The sequence below is a fragment of the Lactuca serriola genome, chromosome 1, assembly GCF_051521515.1.
Source record: "Lactuca serriola cultivar US96UC23 chromosome 1, Lser_US96UC23_V15, whole genome shotgun sequence".
NCBI lineage: Eukaryota > Viridiplantae > Streptophyta > Magnoliopsida > Asterales > Asteraceae > Lactuca > Lactuca serriola.
Window position 1 is genome coordinate 86,530,317 of NC_136408.1, and position 20,499 is coordinate 86,550,815.

A 20,499-nucleotide genomic window follows, 5' to 3' on the forward strand; every position below is an offset into this window, starting at 1 on the left:
TACTATCTAAGGTCCTTTATTTTTTTACATTTGTTTGTACAATTCCATTTTTTACTTAGTTTCTATACGTTTTTTCGATCCATTACAACTTTTTTAATTTTTTTATGTGTTTTCACTTTATTTTTATTTCGCTTTCTCTGTTTTTACAACATTCTTCATTTCTTTTTGTTCTGCTTATATGTCTTTTCATAATTTATTTTTAAAACTTATTTTTTTATAATCCGTTTGTAAATACAAATTGTGAAAAACATTTAAAAACGAAGGAGAAATCGAGATTAGGGCAAAAGAGGCAAGGGTGTCAAGTTTCCATCCACCATTTGTGTAAAATATGATTGATTTGAATGTTGTTGACCAAATTAGAGACATATATATGACGAATTAAACACCCGGTCAAAGATTCAACGCTAGCTTCTAAATAGAATCATTAAGAGTCAAAACAAATAACCTCAAAGAGACAAAGGGCGTGTTTGGCACGGAGCTTTTGGAAGCGTTTGGGAGCTTCTTGCTTTTGATAAAACGCTCTAATTTAAACAAAAAGCTCCGTTTGGCAGTGCGAGCGTTTAACTTTTAGTTTTAACAAAACGCTCCGATTCTAAAAGCTACTTCACGTAGCGTTTAACAAAACGCTCCAGAGTTTTTGAAATCAATTTCCATAATTACCCTTAAAAATATATTTATATATTTATTCATTTTTAATCAATTGTCCTTTTATGTAATTTTATATATTTCAAAAGTTTCCAGCTACTTTTGTCAAACATTCATATAACAAATAAAAGCTACAGCTTCCCGCTACCAGCTACCTGCTACACACTACCAGCTAACCGCTACCCGGTTCCAGCTATCAGCTACTTTTGCCAAACACGCCCAAAAACCCTTCATAATGATTGAAAAAGCTAATACCAAGAGCGTACAAATTTATAAGTTTTAAATAATAAAAAATCAACATTTTAAAAAAACTTGTATTGTGAATGTTCGTATTACTAATTTATAAATCTTGAGTAATCAACATAAATAACAGCAACGAGTTAGTAATATATTGATCTTGTGGATTAAAGAAAGATACAAAAAAATTATTTATTACTATATGAAACTACAAATTGATCCTTACTTCTTTATGTTTGTTGTGTCACCTTTTACGATTTATGGTGGAATGCAACAATAAACTAAAATTATAAAATCTTAACATAAGTATCTTCAAAAAGATTTAAACTTTAAGCAAATCATGTTTCCAAAAGAAAAACCATCTTTCAAAGATTAGGTTTGATTTCTTAGATTGATAATTGATTATTTGATTTTTTTGATTCCATCGGATTCCACATCTTTTCGGGTTTAGCCCAAAAGACAAAGCACTTTCTTGGGCCATGGATCCACGTCTTTTTGCTTACGTCATCCCACATTTTCCCTCTGATATTCGAGTATAAAAATTATTCTTCCTTTTCTTGTCTCAAATGTTTCTGCTATATCTGTCACATTGCCCTAATAACTGATAACTCCCCCGCCCCCATTCCAATCATCATTGCCACTTCAAATTAATACACAGAGTGTGTGTTTGTGTGTGTGTTTTCACGCATAAACCACCGCCGATCTCCGTCGGCACTCATCATCGTTATCTGTTTCTTGTTCTGATTGTTTTGTGCCGATGGATCCTCAGGTTCAGCAAGCACAATTGGCAGCGATCCTTGGGGCGGATCCTGCGCCTTTTGAAACTCTAATCTCTCATCTCATGTCTTCATCGAATGAGCAGCGATCGCAAGCCGAGCTTCTATTCAATTTATGCAAACAAACGGATCCGAACACGCTCGTTCTCAAACTGGCTCAGTTGCTACAGCTATCTCCTCACATGGAAGCTCGTGCTATGTCAGCAATTCTGTTGCGGAAACAGTTGACTCAGGATGATTCGTTGATGTGGAATATGTTATCTCCGGCGACTCAGGCTTCACTTAAATCGGTTCTGGTGACTTGTGTGCAGAATGAGGAAGCGAAGACGATAATGAAGAAGCTATGTGATACGATTTCGGAATTAGGTGCGAGTATTCTGCCTGAAAACGGTTGGCCGGAGCTTTTGCCGTTTATGTTTCAGTGTGTTTCCTCCGATTCGCCGAAGCTTCAGGAGTCCGCGTTTTTGATCTTTGCGCAGTTGTCGCAGTACGTTGGGGACACTTTAGTCCCACACATAAAGCACCTTCATGGCGTGTTTCTGCAGTGTTTGACTACATCGGCGAGCTCAGATGTGAGGATTGCTGCTTTGAGTGCGGTGATTAATTTTATCCAATGCTTGTCTAGTTCCGGCGACAGAGATCGGTTCCAGGATTTGCTTCCAGCAATGATGCGGACGCTGACAGAAGCATTGAACGGAGGGCAAGAGGCTACTGCTCAAGAGGCATTGGAGTTGTTGATTGAATTGGCTGGGACAGAACCGAGGTTCTTGAGGAGGCAGTTAGTGGAGGTGGTGGGATCTATGTTGCAGATTGCTGAAGCTGAGACTCTGGAGGAAGGAACTAGACACCTGGCAATTGAGTTTGTGATCACACTTGCAGAGGCGAGAGAAAGGGCACCTGGGATGATGAGGAAGCTGCCACAGTTTATCAGTAGGTTGTTTGCCATTTTGATGCAGATGTTGCTCGACATTGAGGATGAACCTGCTTGGCATTCTGCTGAAAATGAGGATGAGGATGCTGGGGAGTCTAGTAATTATAGTGTTGGACAGGAGTGTTTGGATCGGTTGGCTATTGCTTTGGGTGGGAATACCATTGTCCCTGTTGCATCTGAACAGTTGCCTGCATACTTGGCTGCGCCTGAGTGGCAGAAACATCATGCTGCTCTTGTTGCTCTTGCACAAATTGCTGAGGGATGCTCAAAGGTAGTCAGCTCACAGATTCTCCGTCCAAGTCTGATCATTAATGCAATATAACTCTATGCCTATACATGCTCTTGTTTTCTAATATTGTGTTTATTAAAAACAAAAGCAACTTCCATAAAGTTTGACTTTCTTTCTGACTTCTGTAGGTGATGATCAAAAACTTGGAACAAGTGGTGACAATGGTTCTAAACTCATTTCAAGATCCTCACCCACGTGTGAGATGGTCTGCTATCAATGCAATTGGGCAGTTGTCTACCGATTTAGGCCCGGACTTGCAAGTTCAGTACCACCAACGTGTTCTTCCAGCATTAGCTTCAGCCATGGATGACTTCCAGAATCCTCGAGTTCAGGCACATGCTGCTTCAGCCGTGTTAAATTTCAGTGAGAATTGCACACCTGATATTCTAACGCCTTACCTTGATGGAATAGTGAGCAAATTGCTTGTACTACTACAGGTAACAGAATTCAGACACCTTATTATATCTTTTATTCACTCCTTTACAAAGTGTCCATTCTTCTTTCTTATGCAGAATGGTAAGCAAATGGTACAAGAAGGGGCCTTAACTGCTCTAGCATCAGTTGCTGATTCATCACAGGTAAGTCAAGAATCAAGATAATCAAAATAATGAAATATAACTACAACCCTTATCTATAAACTTTTCAAATCCCTCATCTGGTGCTTGTTGCTTTTAATAGGAACACTTCCAAAAGTACTATGATGCAGTTATGCCCTACTTAAAAGCCATATTAGTAAATGCAAATGATAAAGCTAATCGCATGCTTCGAGCCAAAGCCATGGAATGCATTAGTCTTGTTGGAATGGCTGTTGGAAAAGAAAAATTCAAAGATGATGCAAAACAGGTAAACCTTTCACACTTTTCATCATAAATGATAAAATACACACCACTGAATACTCCTATTTAGTAATTTCAAAGTTTCTAATAATCTTGAAAATGGTTTCAAGGTGATGGAAGTTCTCATGTCACTACAAGGAACTCAAATGGAAAATGATGACCCCACCACAAGTTACATGCTTCAAGTAAATGTTATTCAAATTTTTCTCCAACACAAACACATTCAATATATCATATATTTAATATTAATATTAATATTTAATAGGCATGGGCAAGATTATGCAAGTGTTTAGGACAGGATTTTCTTCCTTATATGAGTGTAGTTATGCCTCCATTGCTTCAATCAGCTCAACTTAAACCTGATGTCATCATCACATCTGCTGATTCAGATGATGAAATTGAATCTGATGATGAAAGGTATCAAATTATATTAATCTAGCAAATTTGTAATGTCATATGACTAATATTTTATGGTTTTTTCCATATGATTCTGCAGTATGGAGACAATTACACTTGGTGATAAAAGAATAGGAATAAAAACTAGTGTCCTTGAGGAAAAAGCTACAGCTTGCAATATGTTATGTTGTTATGCAGATGAATTGAAAGAGGGTTTTTACCCATGGATTGACCAAGTTAGTCATCTTTCATAATATTTATAAATTGTAATCGTTATTACTTATTATTTTACCTTATGGAGTTCTTGATGTGTAAATTGACCAGGTTGCCCCTACATTAGTACCCCTTCTCAAATTCTACTTTCATGAAGAAGTTCGAAAAGCAGCTGTTTCAGGTTTTTATTGTTTATTGTTTATTGTCTATCCTGTTCACATTCAACATTACAAATTTAATAAAAAAATACTTATTATTTTTTATTTTTTTAAATTTTTTTTAGCAATGCCTGAGCTTTTAAGGTCTGCTAAATTAGCTATAGAGAAAGGGCTTGCACAGGGTCGTGATGGATCTTATATAAAACAACTTTCTGACTATATAGTTCCAGCTTTAGTTGAAGCTTTACATAAGGTGATTATTATTTTATTATACTATATATAAATTAATTCCATTTTTACCCTTTTAACTACTTTATATAGACTAGTTTCACAAACTTTACTTACTCTTTTTTCAGGAGCCTGATATAGAAATTTGTGCAAATATGTTGGATGCTTTGAATGAATGTCTACAGGTTGGGTCAATAATCAATTTCTTAATTTTGTTTACACATTAGATTTATGATTTTTCCAATTTTTGACATTTTTTTTTATTTCAGATTTCTGGACAAGTTTTAGATGAAAATCAAGTGAGAAGCATTGTTGATGAAATAAAACAGGTGATTACAGCAAGTTCAAGCAGAAAAAAAGAAAGAGCTGAAAGGACAAATGCTGAAGATTTTGATGCAGAAGAAGGAGAGCTTCTTAAAGAAGAAAATGAGCAAGAAGAAGAAGTCTTTGACCAAGTCTGTTGACTTTTCCTTTTTCCCAATAAATAACTTTTTTTTTTTTTACTATTGACATGAATCTTATAAGCCTTATCTTTTTGACTATTTTTTGTTATAACAGGTTGGTGAAATTTTGGGAACTTTGGTGAAAACATTTAAAGCTTCCTTTTTACCTTTCTTTGATGAGTTATCATCTTATATAATGCCCATGTGGGTAAGTATATTGAGTATTTTAATCCAAATTTCATTTTTTTTTATTCCAATTATACATTTTTTTAAAGCAATTAGATTTATTATTTTTAATGCTTTCAAGGGCAAGGATAAGACAACAGAAGAGAGACGAATTGCTATTTGCATCTTTGATGACGTGGCAGAGCAGTGTCGCGAAGCAGCTTTAAAGTACATTACCTCTCTTTCATAGTACTTACCATAATTACCTTTTTAACCTTTTGATTTTTTAAAAAAAATATTCTTTTAATTACAAACCAGATATTATGATACATATGTCCCTTTCCTTCTTGACGCATGCAACGATGAGAATCCAGATATCCGGCAGGTCAGACTTTGTGTATATAATTTCTTATTTACAATTTTACCCTTGTTGACTTGTTGACTTTTTTTTTCTTCAGGCAGCTGTATATGGACTTGGCGTGTGTGCAGAACATGGTGGCTCTGTAATCAAACCTCTCGTTGGAGGTAAATTAGATCTTGCAAATTCTCTCTATTCTTTCCATTCTATTTTGACTTTTTATTGACTTGTTGACTTTTTTATTGACTTTTTTCAGAGGTTCTTTCAAGGCTGAATTTTGTAATAAGACACCCAAATGCCCTCCAGCCTGATAATATAATGGCATACGATAATGCGGTTTCTGCTTTAGGAAAAGTATGTCAGTTTCATCGCGACACTATTGATTCAGCTCAGGTATTTTTTTATTTTTTTAATTCATTTTTGTAGATATTTTTTTATAAAAGAAAATATTGTTTAGGTTATACCCGCATGGTTAAGCTGTTTGCCAATAAAAGGAGATCTTATCGAGGCTAAAGTCGTCCATGACCTTCTTTGTTCCATGGTAGAAAGGTAATTAAATACATTTTTTTTTTAAAAATTCTTTTATGTTTTGTAATGTGTTTTGGTTAAATTCAATTGTCATTATCTTTTTTTTTTTTTTTTTTTTTTTTTTTTTTTTTTGTACAGGTCTGACGTGGAAATATTAGGCCCCAATAATCAGTATCTTCCTAAAATTGTTTCGATTTTTGCTGAGGTTAGTTTCCTAAGTTTAATCGGAATTAAAGTTTAATTTTAATAAATAAAATATAATTTTTTTATGGTACTATTGGTGTATATAGATATTATGTGGTGGAAAAGAGCTTGCGTCAGAGCAAACTGTAAGCCGGATAATTAATCTCCTGAGACAGCTTCAACAGACATTACCACCTGCCACGTTGGCATCCACGTGGTCAACCTTGCAACCACAGCAACAACTTGCATTGCAATCGATCCTTTCATCTTAGCATAATTATTTTATCACATATAAATATAATATTTTTATATTTATGATGATGTGCTCAAGAGATGCACATATATAATATTCTTTGCCATAAGGTTCTATTTTTTTTTCTTGTGAGAAGCAACAACCTCGGATGGGTTGTTTGTTTGGTCGAGTGTAGTGTAGGAAGAGTAGAATTGTATATTAGAGTTTCACTTCTTTATTGTTGTTGATGTACACATGTACTATTGTTATATACCCCTACAAAAGGGGTGTTTTTTGTGATTGTACGAGGAATAGTGGGAGTTGTTTGAGAAAAGCAACTCTTACAACAGTTTTGGTCGTTTTATGATATGTTACTTTGCTGTTTTATTTTGTCAACCATTGTGTCCATTCCCTCTTCATTGTATGGTTTTAAATTGTTAAATGGGTAAATAGGAAGAAGTGAAAGTATGTTGCCATTTGTTGTGGTTAATCCTTTTAATTTTAATAATTTATGAGATTTGATGGATTATATTTATAAGATTTAAGTTTAATCACTATATACACTTCTTGTAATTTATATAAACATTTGTATCTTGAAAAGTAATTTTAACATATAAACGCAAATGTTTGTTTAAGTTGACAAAACTTAGTGTTTTAATATAATAGTGTGGTAACGGTTGTAAGCTTATACAAGTTTCTAAAATATAGTAAAAGCTATATAATTTTCTAAAGTTTTAGAGTAAGTAGCTGAAAGGTAGAATATTATAGAAAGTTGTAATTTAACCTAAAATTGTTGCTAAATTTAGAAGAAAACTCTTGACACTCAACGCCTCTCTATAAATACCTCTTAACATTTATAATTTTGTTACAACAAATCAAGAAACAACAAAAGGTGTAAAGCATTTATTTATGAGATATTTGAGTGTTTTATTTCATTTTCATTATTCCTTTCTACATTTTGAAAGAGTTACACCAAGCTAGCAAACTCGATACGTCTTAGGGTTACTTGACAGAGGGAGGGTAGTGCGAAATTATTAATCACGATGGATGGGTATTGGAACACGTTGATAGTGCACCTCAATGATGGTTATGGCACCAAGAAGGAGTTGAGGTCCTTGAGGATAAGGTTTCAACATATTAGAGAAAGTATGATTGATGATTTAGATGTTTAGAGTTTATGAGTTGATTTGGAACTTGTTTTTATTTGATAAAAATTTGAAAGTACCACATTTTGGGTAATAGTTATTACATTAGTTTCAAAAACGGAATTTTTACATCAATATGGAAGGTAAATTGGCATCAAGTTGCGTCGCTCATTATTTATGAAAGAAAAAATTAATTCTTTTGAAAAACTATATTAATAGATCTTAGGCTTATAAAATTACTACGTATATGATCCGTTGGCAAAACTAATTCTTTGAAAAAACTATATTCATATATCTTAAGCTCCATATAATAAGAAAACCAGAAGTATTAAATGAAAATGGTATAAAAACATGTTGGTTCTCAATGTACACTTTCTTATGTTTTTCTTACTACATATGAATCGAATTTTAAAGCAACATGCCCAAAATGAAACCCCAACTCCCCAAGCCCGCACGAAGGGAAACTCTTGTCAAATCTAAGTGTTGACCTTCCTTCCAACATACCGGTTGAGAAGTTCATAGGTGCGTCTTTTTTGACAGAAACCCCGACACACCTACACATGTAAACATAATGTCTCTAACCATATCATATCAGTGCTATAAGTATGAAAAAACGTTGGTGTTGCAAATTATTCTATTCTTGGCCGTATATCCAACAAATTTTTAACTAACGTGGCGACAATGTCCTCTTTCCCCATCTGTTAGAGTACTTGAGATAACCTAGACATTAGTCCAATAGTCAAATAGGTCATATAAGTATGCCAAAATGAAATCTATGAAATCTTGAGGGGTTAAAATAAAACAACCTTTGCATTCAACTTATTTGGAAGAATATAAATGATCTTAATGAATTTAACTTATTAAATAGATTGAAGATATGTTAGGAATAAAAAAACCACAATTTGATTCCACTTTAACCTGGAAGTGGTTCAAGATGTTATAGACCCAAGAAGGAAAGTGTTTGTATTATCATGAAACAAAATGAGATTTGTTGATATTATATGGTCTAACGTAAAGGTCACGATGCCACTAGAAGATGTAAGATCACAAAGTGTCACTGCAGAAACATCATTACCTAATAATATGCATACAACCCTTGGCATCTTTTCTGCAAAAGACATTCACTTTGCTACAAAATATAACCATGCAATTAGCCTCCATTCCAAAAGCATGAGAAAACAATCAAAAAGTAGAATAATAGTTAAGTTATTCGTTTAAAGGTTAACTATACACCAAATAGTCTAGAAGATTTTATGTATAAATTGCATATAGTACTTGTCTTGAGGTCAGCCATTCATTGACTCGTTACAACATGTCTTAGGTCGTTTTCTTGAGATGAAAACGACAAAAAAAGAGATTTAAAGAACAACAAAAAACAAAAAAGAAAGAAAATCGACAATAACAAGGAAGAGGTGGCAGTGGAAGACACCATGTATGCTTTTGTTAGACTAGAATGTTGTGGAATCCAATTGCCCCTAAAGCCAAATACTTATTTCACTTTTCATGCACAAATCCATCCCTTTGACACAACAAAACACAACATTGTTCCACTTTGATTTGGCTGGAAAAAATTTCAAATGCTATATATATACTATGAAATCATTGTTAAACATAATTTTTTTTATAAAGAACAATTATATATTTTGCATATTTTGTAAAGTTTCATTGTTTAATTTAATTTTTCTATAAAAAAAATGTAATGCCACATAAATGTGAATTATTATAAATTGAAAGCTATATTGTAAACATTTCTTATAAAATTTAACTCATGATTATTTTTATCAGATTTGTGCATTTGTGTTGTAGTGATGTGGATGTTAGCAGGCGGCCAAATGATAATCCAAGTGATAATTTATAGCAAATTAATAATTAAAATTCAAACAAAAATGATGTTATCATCTCATTAATTGTTAATACCATATTGAGATAGCAATTATTTTGATAAGCTATGTAGGACCCATTTAGGATTCACCAAAAACTTCAAGGCAGTAATCAAGAATTTAAATTGTATGTAAAAAATTAGACCAAAAAATACATATATTTAGGGTGAAAATAAAAAATCAAGAAAAAGTTAAAACCTTACAATATGCAAAATTATGAAGGAAAACTTCTCGAAGTCTTGCATGCAACCATAAACGTCCTCAAGAACAATTCCAAAAAACAACACAAACCCAATTCTTGAAAATTCTCAACATATCGTGTTTAGTTTAAATTGGGGTTTTCATGAACACCAAATTCTTGGTTGTCTTGTATTATTTATGACTACCATATATCGAAATAAGAAATACAAATATTCCTTATACGTTTAATTGTAACATTAAAATGAAGTGAACAAACTAAAATCGCTATGATTAAAGACTATTAAACGATTTACCATCAGTGAACTAACAATGACAATTCAAAGTAGAAATATAAACAAACATATATGACTGATATGGAATTGAACTTTGCAACTGTGTATGGGATGCAAACTATGTTTAATGAAGCTTACATAAATGTTTTATCTACTTTGTTTATGCTTTGGCATTTGGTTGGAAACAATTATACATGTAGCTTAATGAATAATGAATCAAGTTTTCCATGAAAGACTCTTTTGATATGTTCATAAACATGCCAAATAAACTAAATTGCATACTTCTTATGTTTTTTTCCGTCTACTTTGTAAAAGATGTAGAAATTTAGGAACAAATCAGTCATAGAGAACAAAAACAATATATTTTCTTATGGAAAAGGCTTCGGAGAACAGACATTGAATCTAAACAAAATTAGTATCACACAACAAAAACAATATACTTTCTTATCTCAAAGTACAATGCTCTTTATTGCATACTTTTAAACTTTTTTGTTTCACTTTTCGTTTTCTTTTTGGAAAATATGTGGAAATTAAGGGGGAAATCAGTCACACACATGTTTAGATTGCACCATGATCGAATACACATTAAGAAGCATATTGACATTATATCAAACACATGTGGTTATATATGTTTGAGTCTCCTTTATCTCCACAAGGGATCTTTTGGAGAGTTAATATGGGGCTCCACATATATTTACTATGATATTTAATGTATTTCTTTGATATTATTGCTTCATTCTCAAAAGAAGATTATATATATATATATATATATATATATATATATATATATATATATATATATATATATATATATATATATATATATATATATATATATATATATATATATATATATATAGGGCTAGGTTATTTTGTTTTTACTAAGTATTGTGTGTCAGAATGCACAGATCTGGACCAACGGATGAAATTAATCAATGGACATGATTTGAGAGTGTATGATATTACAATGGGGTAACATGTACCATACAATCACACAATTTTTAGCAAAAGGGTATTTTGGACAATTAACTACATTTATAAAAGGAAATTTTCGAAATTTTAGGGATGATTAATTCTCCTAATTTAAAAAAATCTGAATTTTTTAATTAATTCAATTTCAATTTTTAACGATTTTATTCTATCAGAATATTTTTTGTTAGAATGATACTCTTTCAGAATTTTATTCTAATAGAATATTATTGAAGAAAAACAAAATTCTTGAATAAGATGTTGAAAAATAACAAACATTCTAATATATCCTTATACATCCGAACTTAAATACAAATTCATACATATTCTTACAGACTAAAAGTCTTATACATTTTAAATATAGTTATAAATATTCTAAAAGAATATCAACAAAAATGAATAACATTCTTAAAAAATAACAACATTCTGCTAGAATACTCTCGTTCTCCATGTTTTCTTCTTGAATTCTGAAAGAATATTGTTGTTTTTGGACGTTGAATCCTGAAATTTTGAAAGAATTTAATGTATTCAATAGTCACCATGTAGAACACTGCCCTGGTCAACGACATTCTGCTAGAATACTCTCGTTCTCCATGTTTTCTTCTTGAATTCTGAAAGAATATTGTTGTTTTTGGATGTTGAATCCTGAAATTCTGAAATTCTGCTAGAATACAAAGAATATTCTGAAATTCTGCTAGATATTATCTGATCAAATCTTAGATAATAGAATATTGTAATCAATAAAGAAAATAAGATACCTGATTGAGTTTTAAATTAACTTTTATTCTGTTTCAACATGTGTTTCCTTTTGATTGACAGTCAATGAATCACTAAAGAAGCAACATTCAGTTCCGGTGATGGGGATGGTGGCCAAATGAACCAAGAACACCGCAAACCCAATTGGAAGAGGAGCCAAAATCTACAATAAACACATTCAAATTTAATTCAAAATAAAAATCTCACCTTTTCTAAAGTGAATATCTGTATATAATTCAATAGTCAATGGAGTGAGTTGCATACAGGGACATGGGAGTCTCTGGCGCTTCTTTTAGCATCAGCTGCAGAGAACACGGTGTAAACAAGCACGAAAGTGCCAACAATCTCAGCACCAAGACCATCACCCTTGGTGTAACCATGGGCGACGACATTAGCACCACCGCCTAACGTCGTGTACCGCGCATCACCCTGAAACCCTTTCACAAATCCGGCACCACAGATCGCTCCTGTTTGAAGATGAAACAGTTTTCTTGCTAATAACAAACCGAATGTCACAGTTGGATTAATATGCCCTCCTGTTTGAAGATGAAACATAGTTTTTAGACGAGTTGAAGAAGAAAGAAGATAAAATTAGGGTTCCGGTGGAAAGTGGAAACATACCTGAAGAAGAGCGTGTGTGATCTCGTTTGAACAATCATTAAGGACCTTCTCATCGATGATCGTGACATTGCTCATCTGCTGGAGAGCACGTGAAATGCTCCCCTAATTCCGCCAACACCATCTTCGATTATTTGCGTGACACGATGAACAACGATCTGTTCATAGGGAAATTGGAACCAAAATCGAACACTGGTTTCTTAATTGACCAAAACTAGGATAGTGGTTATGGTTTCAGATTTAGGGTTTGGATGCTGGAAGGGGAAAAACAACGGTGTCGCCGGTGGTGTGATCTGTTGGTACGTATTTGTATACGGTGGAGGTGGCTATCTCGTGGTTGTACATTTCGACTATGGTGGGTGAAGAAGATAATCGTATACTCTGATATAGAATTAGGGTTATTAAGATGAAGGAACCATGATTTAATGGATCAGATACGTGATATTCTATTATTTCCTTAATTATAGGATTCCAATTAAATTATTTCCTTTAATTAAAAGCATTAAAAGTCCAAAATACCCTTTAATGGTTTATTTAATAATTTATTATTTCTTGAATTTTCATTGGTGCATTTAGGCACACAATAGTTGTTAAAAACATTTGAACCTAACTCTCTCTCTCTCTCTCTCTCTATATATATATATATATATATATATATATATATATATATATATATATATATATATATATATATATAAACTCTGAACCCTAAAGGCTTTGGGCCAAAACCCTAAACCCCTCTAACATCCCCCGCAGTTTGATAAGGAGGACGATGAAACTGAAAAACAAAGAAACTAAAAACATAGAGAATATGAGCAGGAGACAGAAATGAAGGCAAGAGCTAGAGCTCCGTCGACAACTTTGCCGAAATTTGCGAGGGTTTTGGCAGGTGTTGCAACAATGGCAACTTTGGCAAAGAGAATCTGATGCAGCGGCAGGAGAGAGGAAGAACTGAAACTCTGGTGAACTTAGTGTTGTAAGTTGCTAGGGTTCCGGCAAGAATGGGAGCTTCGACGAAGTCGGAGCTGGAAAAATATAAGGCTCCAACTTGTGTTAAAGACAACGGAGAGGGGAGTACAGGCAAAGGGGGTTGATGGCTTCCATCTGAATAGGAGAAACAGAAGAAGGGTTCTCCTCACTCCAAAGAAAATCTATTCCCTTTGAGTGTTTTAAGCTCATCCTCTCTCCTTGATTCACTTTTTGGAGCTTGTTTGGTGTTTTTAGTGAAGGATTCAATATTTGCAAGGAAGCAATGAGCTTTGAAGATTTCCACCTTCTCTACAATTTTGGACCCAACTATAAACTAAATGTAAGAATTAGGAAGTAAAGTGCAATGAAATGACGGAAATAAACATGCAAAATAGGTGCATAATGCACCTATCAGTTATGTGTCTTCATGTCTGCTAGGAGAATGTTGTAACTTAGAGAAAGTTGGATATGTGCCTTGAGGCCCACTAAGAGATTGTTGGGACTTAAGGGAAGTTGACTATATGCCTTCAAGCCCGCTAGGAGAATGGTTGGAAGTTATGCAGGTCTTTAGGATGATGACTTTGTGCCTAATATATGATATATTTTGGAACTCATTAAACTTTATGTTTACAGTTGTGAATTAAATATTTTTCAGATTGTGCTTCTGGCAGTGGGAAGGCTCCAGCTTGACCGTGACGCATGCACATCTCCCTATATTTATGTTTTAAACTTTCGTTAATCTTGATGATTTTGATACAATGATTTTCACATGTTATGTCTAGTGGTTTTGGAACGATCGGTACTTCATCTTTTACAGGTAATGATTGTTTTATTTATACTTTTTAAAAAAAGAAAATTTTTGTTTGAAATTTGGGACATCTAATGCATGAACCATTCATGAGAGCTTCATCGTTCATGCCAATGTCGATTCTCTTTAAACTACGACAATTTCGTTCAAGGAAATAGTATTATATGCTTATCAAATCCAAGTACCTAAACAAATAACCAAAAACGTTAAAACTCATTTCTAAGAGTGTTCGAGTAACAGTTACGACTATCATACCAAAAAAAAGGTTTATCGATCACTTACTTGCATAAAGTTCATGTTTTTCAATCAATGATCCGCACGCACAAACAAAAATGATTATATTCGCTCCTTTCCATGGTGAAAGAGGTGGCAGACGAAGGCAACAACGAAAATGAACTTTTGAAAAGTGAACACACGGGACCTTTGTCTTACCTTAGAGTTCGCAAGTTTTATTTTCACCAACAGTGGTCATTTCGTTAAGGCCCATAAGATAGTGGTTTCCCCAAATTATACTCATGAAATAGTCATTTTGGTAAAGAATTACATATAATCGTTATAATCACATTGGTATCATTATATTTATTCGTGTCATTATATCAAGTAACTAATTATTTACGATTTTAATTTATAATAGAGCATCCATATGGGGCAACGAAGTGGTTATGTCATGTGGCATTTCTACAAAAATATAAATAAATAAAATTAAAAAAAAATCAGCTAAGGCTTGACCTTGACCTTGACCTTTGTTGGGACTTATAAAATACCCAACATAAACACTTTCTTTCTTTCCTAATTCATTGCAAATCACTTGGTGTATTTCTCAAATTAGAAAGAATATAATATAAGCACACATACATAACATGGTTCATCACAAAAGAGTATTAACCCTAACATAAAAAAAATGCAAGAATCCATTATTCCACAAAACAAGAGTGTGTCACCATTTACCATTTTGAATAGTTAATACTCTTCATCCTCTCCTTCATCATCGACTCCTTCAGCACCAACTTCTTCATAATCTTTCTCAAGAGCTGCAAGATCTTCACGTGCTTCTGAGAACTCTCCTTCTTCCATCCCTTCACCAACATACCAATGAACAAATGCTCTCTTTGCATACATCAAGTCAAACTTATGGTCAATGCGTGAAAACACCTCAGCAACTGCTGTGTTGTTGCTGATCATGCAAACCGCTCGTTGGACCTTTGCTAGATCGCCACCTGGCACAACTGATGGCGGCTGGTAATTTATACCACATTTGAAACCAGTTGGACACCTGTCAAAGTCAAACAAATATTAACAATATTAAATTTCAAATCACTTAAAGGAAAATTAATGGAATGGATTGTTGTTTTGTTATGTAAAGTAGATACTAGATAAAAATTTAAATTGATATGTGAAGAAAAATGAACTTTTGTGATATATAAATTATAAAGGTATATCGTTGTAAATTGCATATTTCGTTTAAAGAATTATATAGCGTCTAAAAAATTGTTTTTTTTACAAATTAAAATAAATAAATACCATGAAATTGTAATAAAAAAAATAGTTATTTTTGGAAACTTAAAGTAAAAATTGACGTGTTGAAATTTTAAAAGATCGACTTTATTTTTTTCTAAAAAAGACCTTCAAATTTTCCATTTTTTCCAATTTGGTCCTCTTACTAGGTTGTAATCTTCCCGTTTTAGACAACTTTTTTTCCAGAGAAATCCTCAACTTTTTTTTCCAAAAAAAATGTAAAATGCGAGATTTTTTCGAAGAAAAAAAAGATAAAAATGAGGGGGTTTTCGGATAAAAAAAATGTTAAGAGGGCTTTTCTGGAAAAAAGAATTGTTTAAAACCAGAAGATTACAAGTAAACCTGCTAAATGTGCCAAATCGAAAAAAAAAAATGATAAAATACAAGGTCTTTTTTAACAAAAAAAATAAAATTGAGGTTTAATCCGTAAAAAAAAGGGGTTAATCTTATAAAAACCTTATATTTTGTGTTTTTTCCAGATTAAATCTCATCTTTATTTTTTTTCCATGAAAAACACCTTATATTTTTTTCATTTTCCGAAAAAACCCTCAACTTTGTTTATTTTTCCAAAAAAAAACCCTCAACCTTCTAAATGTTTCCAAATAAATCCTCACATTTTAGAACTTTTTTTAGAGAAAAATAAATAAAAAGGCCAAATCAGAAAAAAATGAAAAAAATGCAAAGTCCTTTTCACGAAAAAATAAAGTTGAGTTTTAATCCGTAAAAAAAAACCAAAAAAAAATGAGGTGTATTTTCAGGGAAAAAAAAAGTTAAAGGGTTTTTCCAGAAATTTTTTTAGTAAACCTAGTAAAACGGCCAAATCGAAGAAAAAAAAGGTCTTTTTTAGAAAAATAAAAATAAAGTTGAGGTTTAATCCAAAAAAAACAAAAACCAAAATACAAAAACAACAGTTAGTTCTAATTTCATAAGTCAATAAACCAATCAACATATATCATCATCATATAATAACAATAACAATAATAATAAAATTAATTTCTTACCAATCAACAAACTGCACAGTGCGTTTAGTTTTGATAGTTGCAACAGCAGCATTAACATCTTTAGGAACAACATCTCCCCGATACATCAAACAACACGCCATATACTTCCCATGTCTCGGATCACACTTTGCCATCATACTCGCAGGCTCAAACACCGCATTCGTAATCTCAGGCACCGAAAGCTGCTCATGATACGCTTTCTCAACCGAAATCACAGGGGCATAACTGGAAAGCATGAAATGAATCCGAGGGTATGGGACAAGGTTTGTTTGAAACTCAGTAATATCAACATTAATTGCTCCATCAAATCTAAGAGAAGTTGTTAAAGACGATATGATTTGAGAAATTAATCGGTTTAAATTCGTGTATGTTGGCCTCTCGATGTCTAGTGATCTCCTACATATGTCGTAGATTGCTTCGTTGTCTAATAAAACCGCGACATCTGTGTGTTCGAGTAGTGCGTGTGTTGAAAGGACACTGTTGTAGGGTTCCACTACTGCTGTTGAGACCTGAAAGTTGATGATAACAACTTGTTATAAATATTGTGTTTAACTAACTCAAAAAAGAAAACATCACGTTGAAGATGCTTTGATAATAAAGCACCTGAGGAGAAGGATAAATTGTGAACCCAAGCTTTGACTTTTTTCCATAGTCAACAGACAAACGTTCTAACAATAAAGACCCGAGTCCAGAACCAGTTCCACCACCAACAGCATTGAATGCTAAAAACCCTTGTAAACCAGTGCAGTTGTCTGCTAACTTTCTTACTCGATCAAGGCATAGATCAACAATTTCCTTTCCCACTGAAAAAAAAAAAAAAAAGAGTTGTGTTTTTAACTTTTTATCGTTGTATTTGTATATGATCGGATGAATATAAGATATAATTTGGATAAATTATAAGTACCTGTGTAATGGCCTCTTGCGAAGTTATTAGCAGCATCTTCTTTTCCAGAAATAAGTTGTTCAGGGTGGAAGAGTTGGCGATAAGTTCCTGTTCTAACTTCATCAATCACAGTTGGCTCAAGATCAACGAATATTGCTCTTGGAACATGCTTTCCTGCTCCAGTTTCACTAAAGAACGTGTTGAATGCATCATCTGCAACTCCAGGTGTTGTGTCACTGAAAAAAGAAAGAAAGAGTTTGATTTATTAGCTGCATTGTGCATTGTAAAGATCTATTCGGAATCTGAGTGAATCAAGAGATTAAACTGTTGGAATTTTCATATTCATGTTTACTGTATTACAGTCAAAGAAAGTCAACCAGATCCATCGAATTTTAGCTTATGAACTTGAGATCCAAGTTTGGATCACTTCAAACGCATTTAATCGGAGAATTTTCCAATTCTAATGACATAAGAAGTAAGATCCCTAAATGTATGACCTAACGAACACTTCACCATAAATTCAGATCCATCGAGAATCAGAAATTGAAGTCATAGAACAAAAACAGAGTACGAATCATGAACATTAGCGAAGTAAGAACGAAGAAAAGGTAAACAGAAAAGAGATTCGATAGAAACATCAAGTAAAGCAGTAGATGTGTTAAATGAAGCTACAAAAACAGCAGAATTCAACGAACACTGAAAGTAGATGTATTCAACCACATACATTTACTGAAAATTAATGAAAGGGAATCGAAGAACGAAAAAGGAAGAACAAACCTAGGCATCAAACCATCGGGCTGAATGCCATGTTCGAGGCAATAAAGCTCCCAACATGAATTTCCAACCTGAATTCCAGCTTGACCTATGTGTATACTTATGATCTCCCTCATATCTCTCTCTGAGTGTGTGTGAATCAGTTGGAAGAAAAGTTGAGGTTTTATGCTCTGATTCCGATCTAAGAAGACTGTAAGAAGAGGGAAATGTAGTCGATAAGATTCGACAGACAGCAAGCGTGGCTCCACCCACTCCCGCCAGCCTTTCACCCGTCCCCAGCCGGCTACGCAAATTTACCGTTTTGTCCCTCCAACTTCCAAAATAAATATTCTCTCTTGCCCTAAATTTCGAAAACTTATATTGGAATTTATATTGAATACTTGGACACTACACTGGCCCACTTATCCATATGAAATTATGAATTGGTTGGCCCATCACATTTTTATATTGAATTATTGATATCATTTAAACTCATTTTATTATAAAAATCCTTAAAATAATAAAAGAAGTAATATTTTTCCTTCGAGATATGTTATATATACCATATGATTGACATAACTACTAAACAATCTGTCATTTCATTTAGTAAAATATAATGTCGCCAAAATATACAATATCCATTCCGAAAATAACATAACTATTTTGATAAATGCAACTTTTGGTTTGGTATATGACTTTATAGATACATAAAATTATGGGTGTGAAATAAAAAAAGAAACTGAATAACCGAACTACCGAATAAACCAAATGATATTTGGTTTATTTGGTTCGGCTTATTTGATCATTCTGTTAATTCAATTTGGTTAATCGAATCATGTATTATTTGGTTCGGTGTTTGTTTGTTAAATTTTAATTATTTTGATTAAGACGAATAAACTATTTGATTAATATATATTTTTAAAGTTTATATCTATAAATTAACATTTTATAATGAAATTCATAGATTAACTATTGAATTTTTTTTTCCATAACTCGTTATTTAATTATTAGCAATCATAAAATTGTAATTGTTTATATATTCTATGAAAATGCAACAACTAATTAGTCAAATGTCAATTAACATTTTATTATTTTTTTCATCTTCATATGTGGCTAAAGATATATATAAATCGTCTCTACAACTTGTATGGGTACATCGACAATTCAAAACAACATGTCGTCAGAGATTGAATATAATATGTTATATATTAGTGTATTTTTTTCATTTAGTAAAAGTTTAGTAAGTCTTTTTTCTTATAGTTTAATATTTATTTTTACATGCAAATTTTTATTCGGTTTAATTGGTAAACCAAACCAAATAAACTGTAATCGAATTAACTAAAACCGATTAAACCGAACATTATTTGGTTTGGTTATACTTAGTTTTACGATGTAAAAAACGATAAAACTGAACCGATTAAACTGAAACTCGAAAAAACCAATTGAATAACACCCCTACTTATAGGGATGTTTGGGATTGATTATTTAAAACAACTTATAATTTCTAGTAAAAATGCTTATAATTTTATCCGGTATCAAAACGAAGTTTTAGAAAAAAAAACATTTAATTTAGCTTATCCGATACCAAAACATAATAAGTTATTTTTTTAGTGTTTGATAAATGATGCTTATATGTATAATTAGAAGATACTTATAAAAAAACTCTTTAAATAAGTCAATAATTAAGAAAGTAATTTACCAAAACTCATTATTTAAGTTAATAAGTGTGTATTAAATATTCATATTCAAACATTTAAAACTTCTTATTATTGATGTCAAACCGTAATAACAAAAATAAGCACTTCAAATAAACAATCCCAAATACCATCCTTAAAAATTAAAATATTCTTAATATAATAAGTTTTTAAAAACTCATACATACATACATACATCAGTGTATCACAATTAAAGAGTACATCACAATCAAATTTTACTAATATGTTGTAACGGTTGCAAATATATGGATTCATATTAAATATTTGAGAAAGAAAATTGTTTAAAAAAAATTTACAACCTAGAAAAGTAAATATTTTGTTCGATTAAACGGAGAGAATAACTATCTTAATTTAGGTTGTTTACAAGGGATGTTTAAATGTAGAACAAATTACGCG

General features: G+C 32.4%; 2 protein-coding genes and 1 pseudogene across 4 annotated transcripts; 1 reads left to right on the top strand and 2 right to left on the bottom strand.

Moving 5' to 3' along the window:
• Positions 1 to 1,445: 1,445 nt before the first annotated feature.
• EMB2734 (ARM repeat superfamily protein) lies at positions 1,446 to 7,014 on the top strand. The gene is made up of 19 exons (XM_079032503.1): positions 1,446 to 2,860; positions 3,007 to 3,315; positions 3,391 to 3,456; positions 3,557 to 3,721; positions 3,825 to 3,899; positions 3,980 to 4,131; positions 4,211 to 4,346; positions 4,435 to 4,504; positions 4,607 to 4,734; positions 4,838 to 4,894; positions 4,979 to 5,164; positions 5,268 to 5,360; positions 5,460 to 5,545; positions 5,636 to 5,702; positions 5,776 to 5,842; positions 5,932 to 6,068; positions 6,133 to 6,224; positions 6,342 to 6,408; positions 6,494 to 7,014. The coding sequence occupies exons 1-19, from the start codon at positions 1,640 to 1,642 to the stop codon at positions 6,656 to 6,658; spliced, it is 3,339 nt and encodes a 1,112-aa protein (XP_078888629.1). The 5' UTR covers positions 1,446 to 1,639; the 3' UTR covers positions 6,659 to 7,014.
• A 4,834-nt stretch (positions 7,015 to 11,848) lies between these two features.
• Positions 11,849 to 12,396, bottom strand: LOC145058300 (aquaporin PIP1-3 pseudogene; annotated as a pseudogene). Its single transcript, XR_013686321.1, has 2 exons — positions 12,106 to 12,396; positions 11,849 to 12,004 (listed from the first exon to the last, which is right to left on the bottom strand). The product of XR_013686321.1 is annotated as an aquaporin PIP1-3 pseudogene (transcript).
• A 2,633-nt stretch (positions 12,397 to 15,029) lies between these two features.
• On the bottom strand, positions 15,030 to 18,751 carry LOC145094206 (tubulin alpha-1 chain-like). 2 transcript variants are annotated; one of them, XM_079032517.1, is made up of 6 exons: positions 18,413 to 18,751; positions 17,657 to 17,871; positions 17,356 to 17,555; positions 16,753 to 17,261; positions 15,389 to 15,509; positions 15,051 to 15,303 (listed from the first exon to the last, which is right to left on the bottom strand). In XM_079032517.1, exons 1-6 carry the CDS (start codon positions 18,523 to 18,525, stop codon positions 15,181 to 15,183), a joined length of 1,281 nt encoding a protein of 426 aa, XP_078888643.1. In that variant the 5' UTR covers positions 18,526 to 18,751; the 3' UTR covers positions 15,051 to 15,180. The 2 variants fall into 2 exon arrangements, with proteins under 2 accessions (XP_078888637.1, XP_078888643.1); XM_079032511.1 differs by having other exon boundaries at positions 15,030 to 15,509.
• Positions 18,752 to 20,499: the final 1,748 nt, after the last annotated feature.

Coding starts and splice junctions, on each gene's coding strand:
- EMB2734 (XM_079032503.1), top strand. CDS start 1,640: ATGGATCCTCAGGTTCAGCAAGCACAATTGGCAGCGATCCTTGGGGCG. Junction 2,861..3,006: donor TTGCTGAGGGATGCTCAAAG/GTAGTCAGCTCA, acceptor TGACTTCTGTAG/GTGATGATCAAAAACTTGGA. Junction 5,165..5,267: donor AAGAAGAAGTCTTTGACCAA/GTCTGTTGACTT, acceptor TTGTTATAACAG/GTTGGTGAAATTTTGGGAAC.
- LOC145094206 (XM_079032511.1), bottom strand. CDS start 18,525: ATGAGGGAGATCATAAGTATACACATAGGTCAAGCTGGAATTCAGGTT. Junction 17,556..17,656: donor CGCAAGAGGCCATTACACAG/GTACTTATAATT, acceptor TTTTTTTTTCAG/TGGGAAAGGAAATTGTTGAT. Junction 17,262..17,355: donor CAATTTATCCTTCTCCTCAG/GTGCTTTATTAT, acceptor ATCAACTTTCAG/GTCTCAACAGCAGTAGTGGA.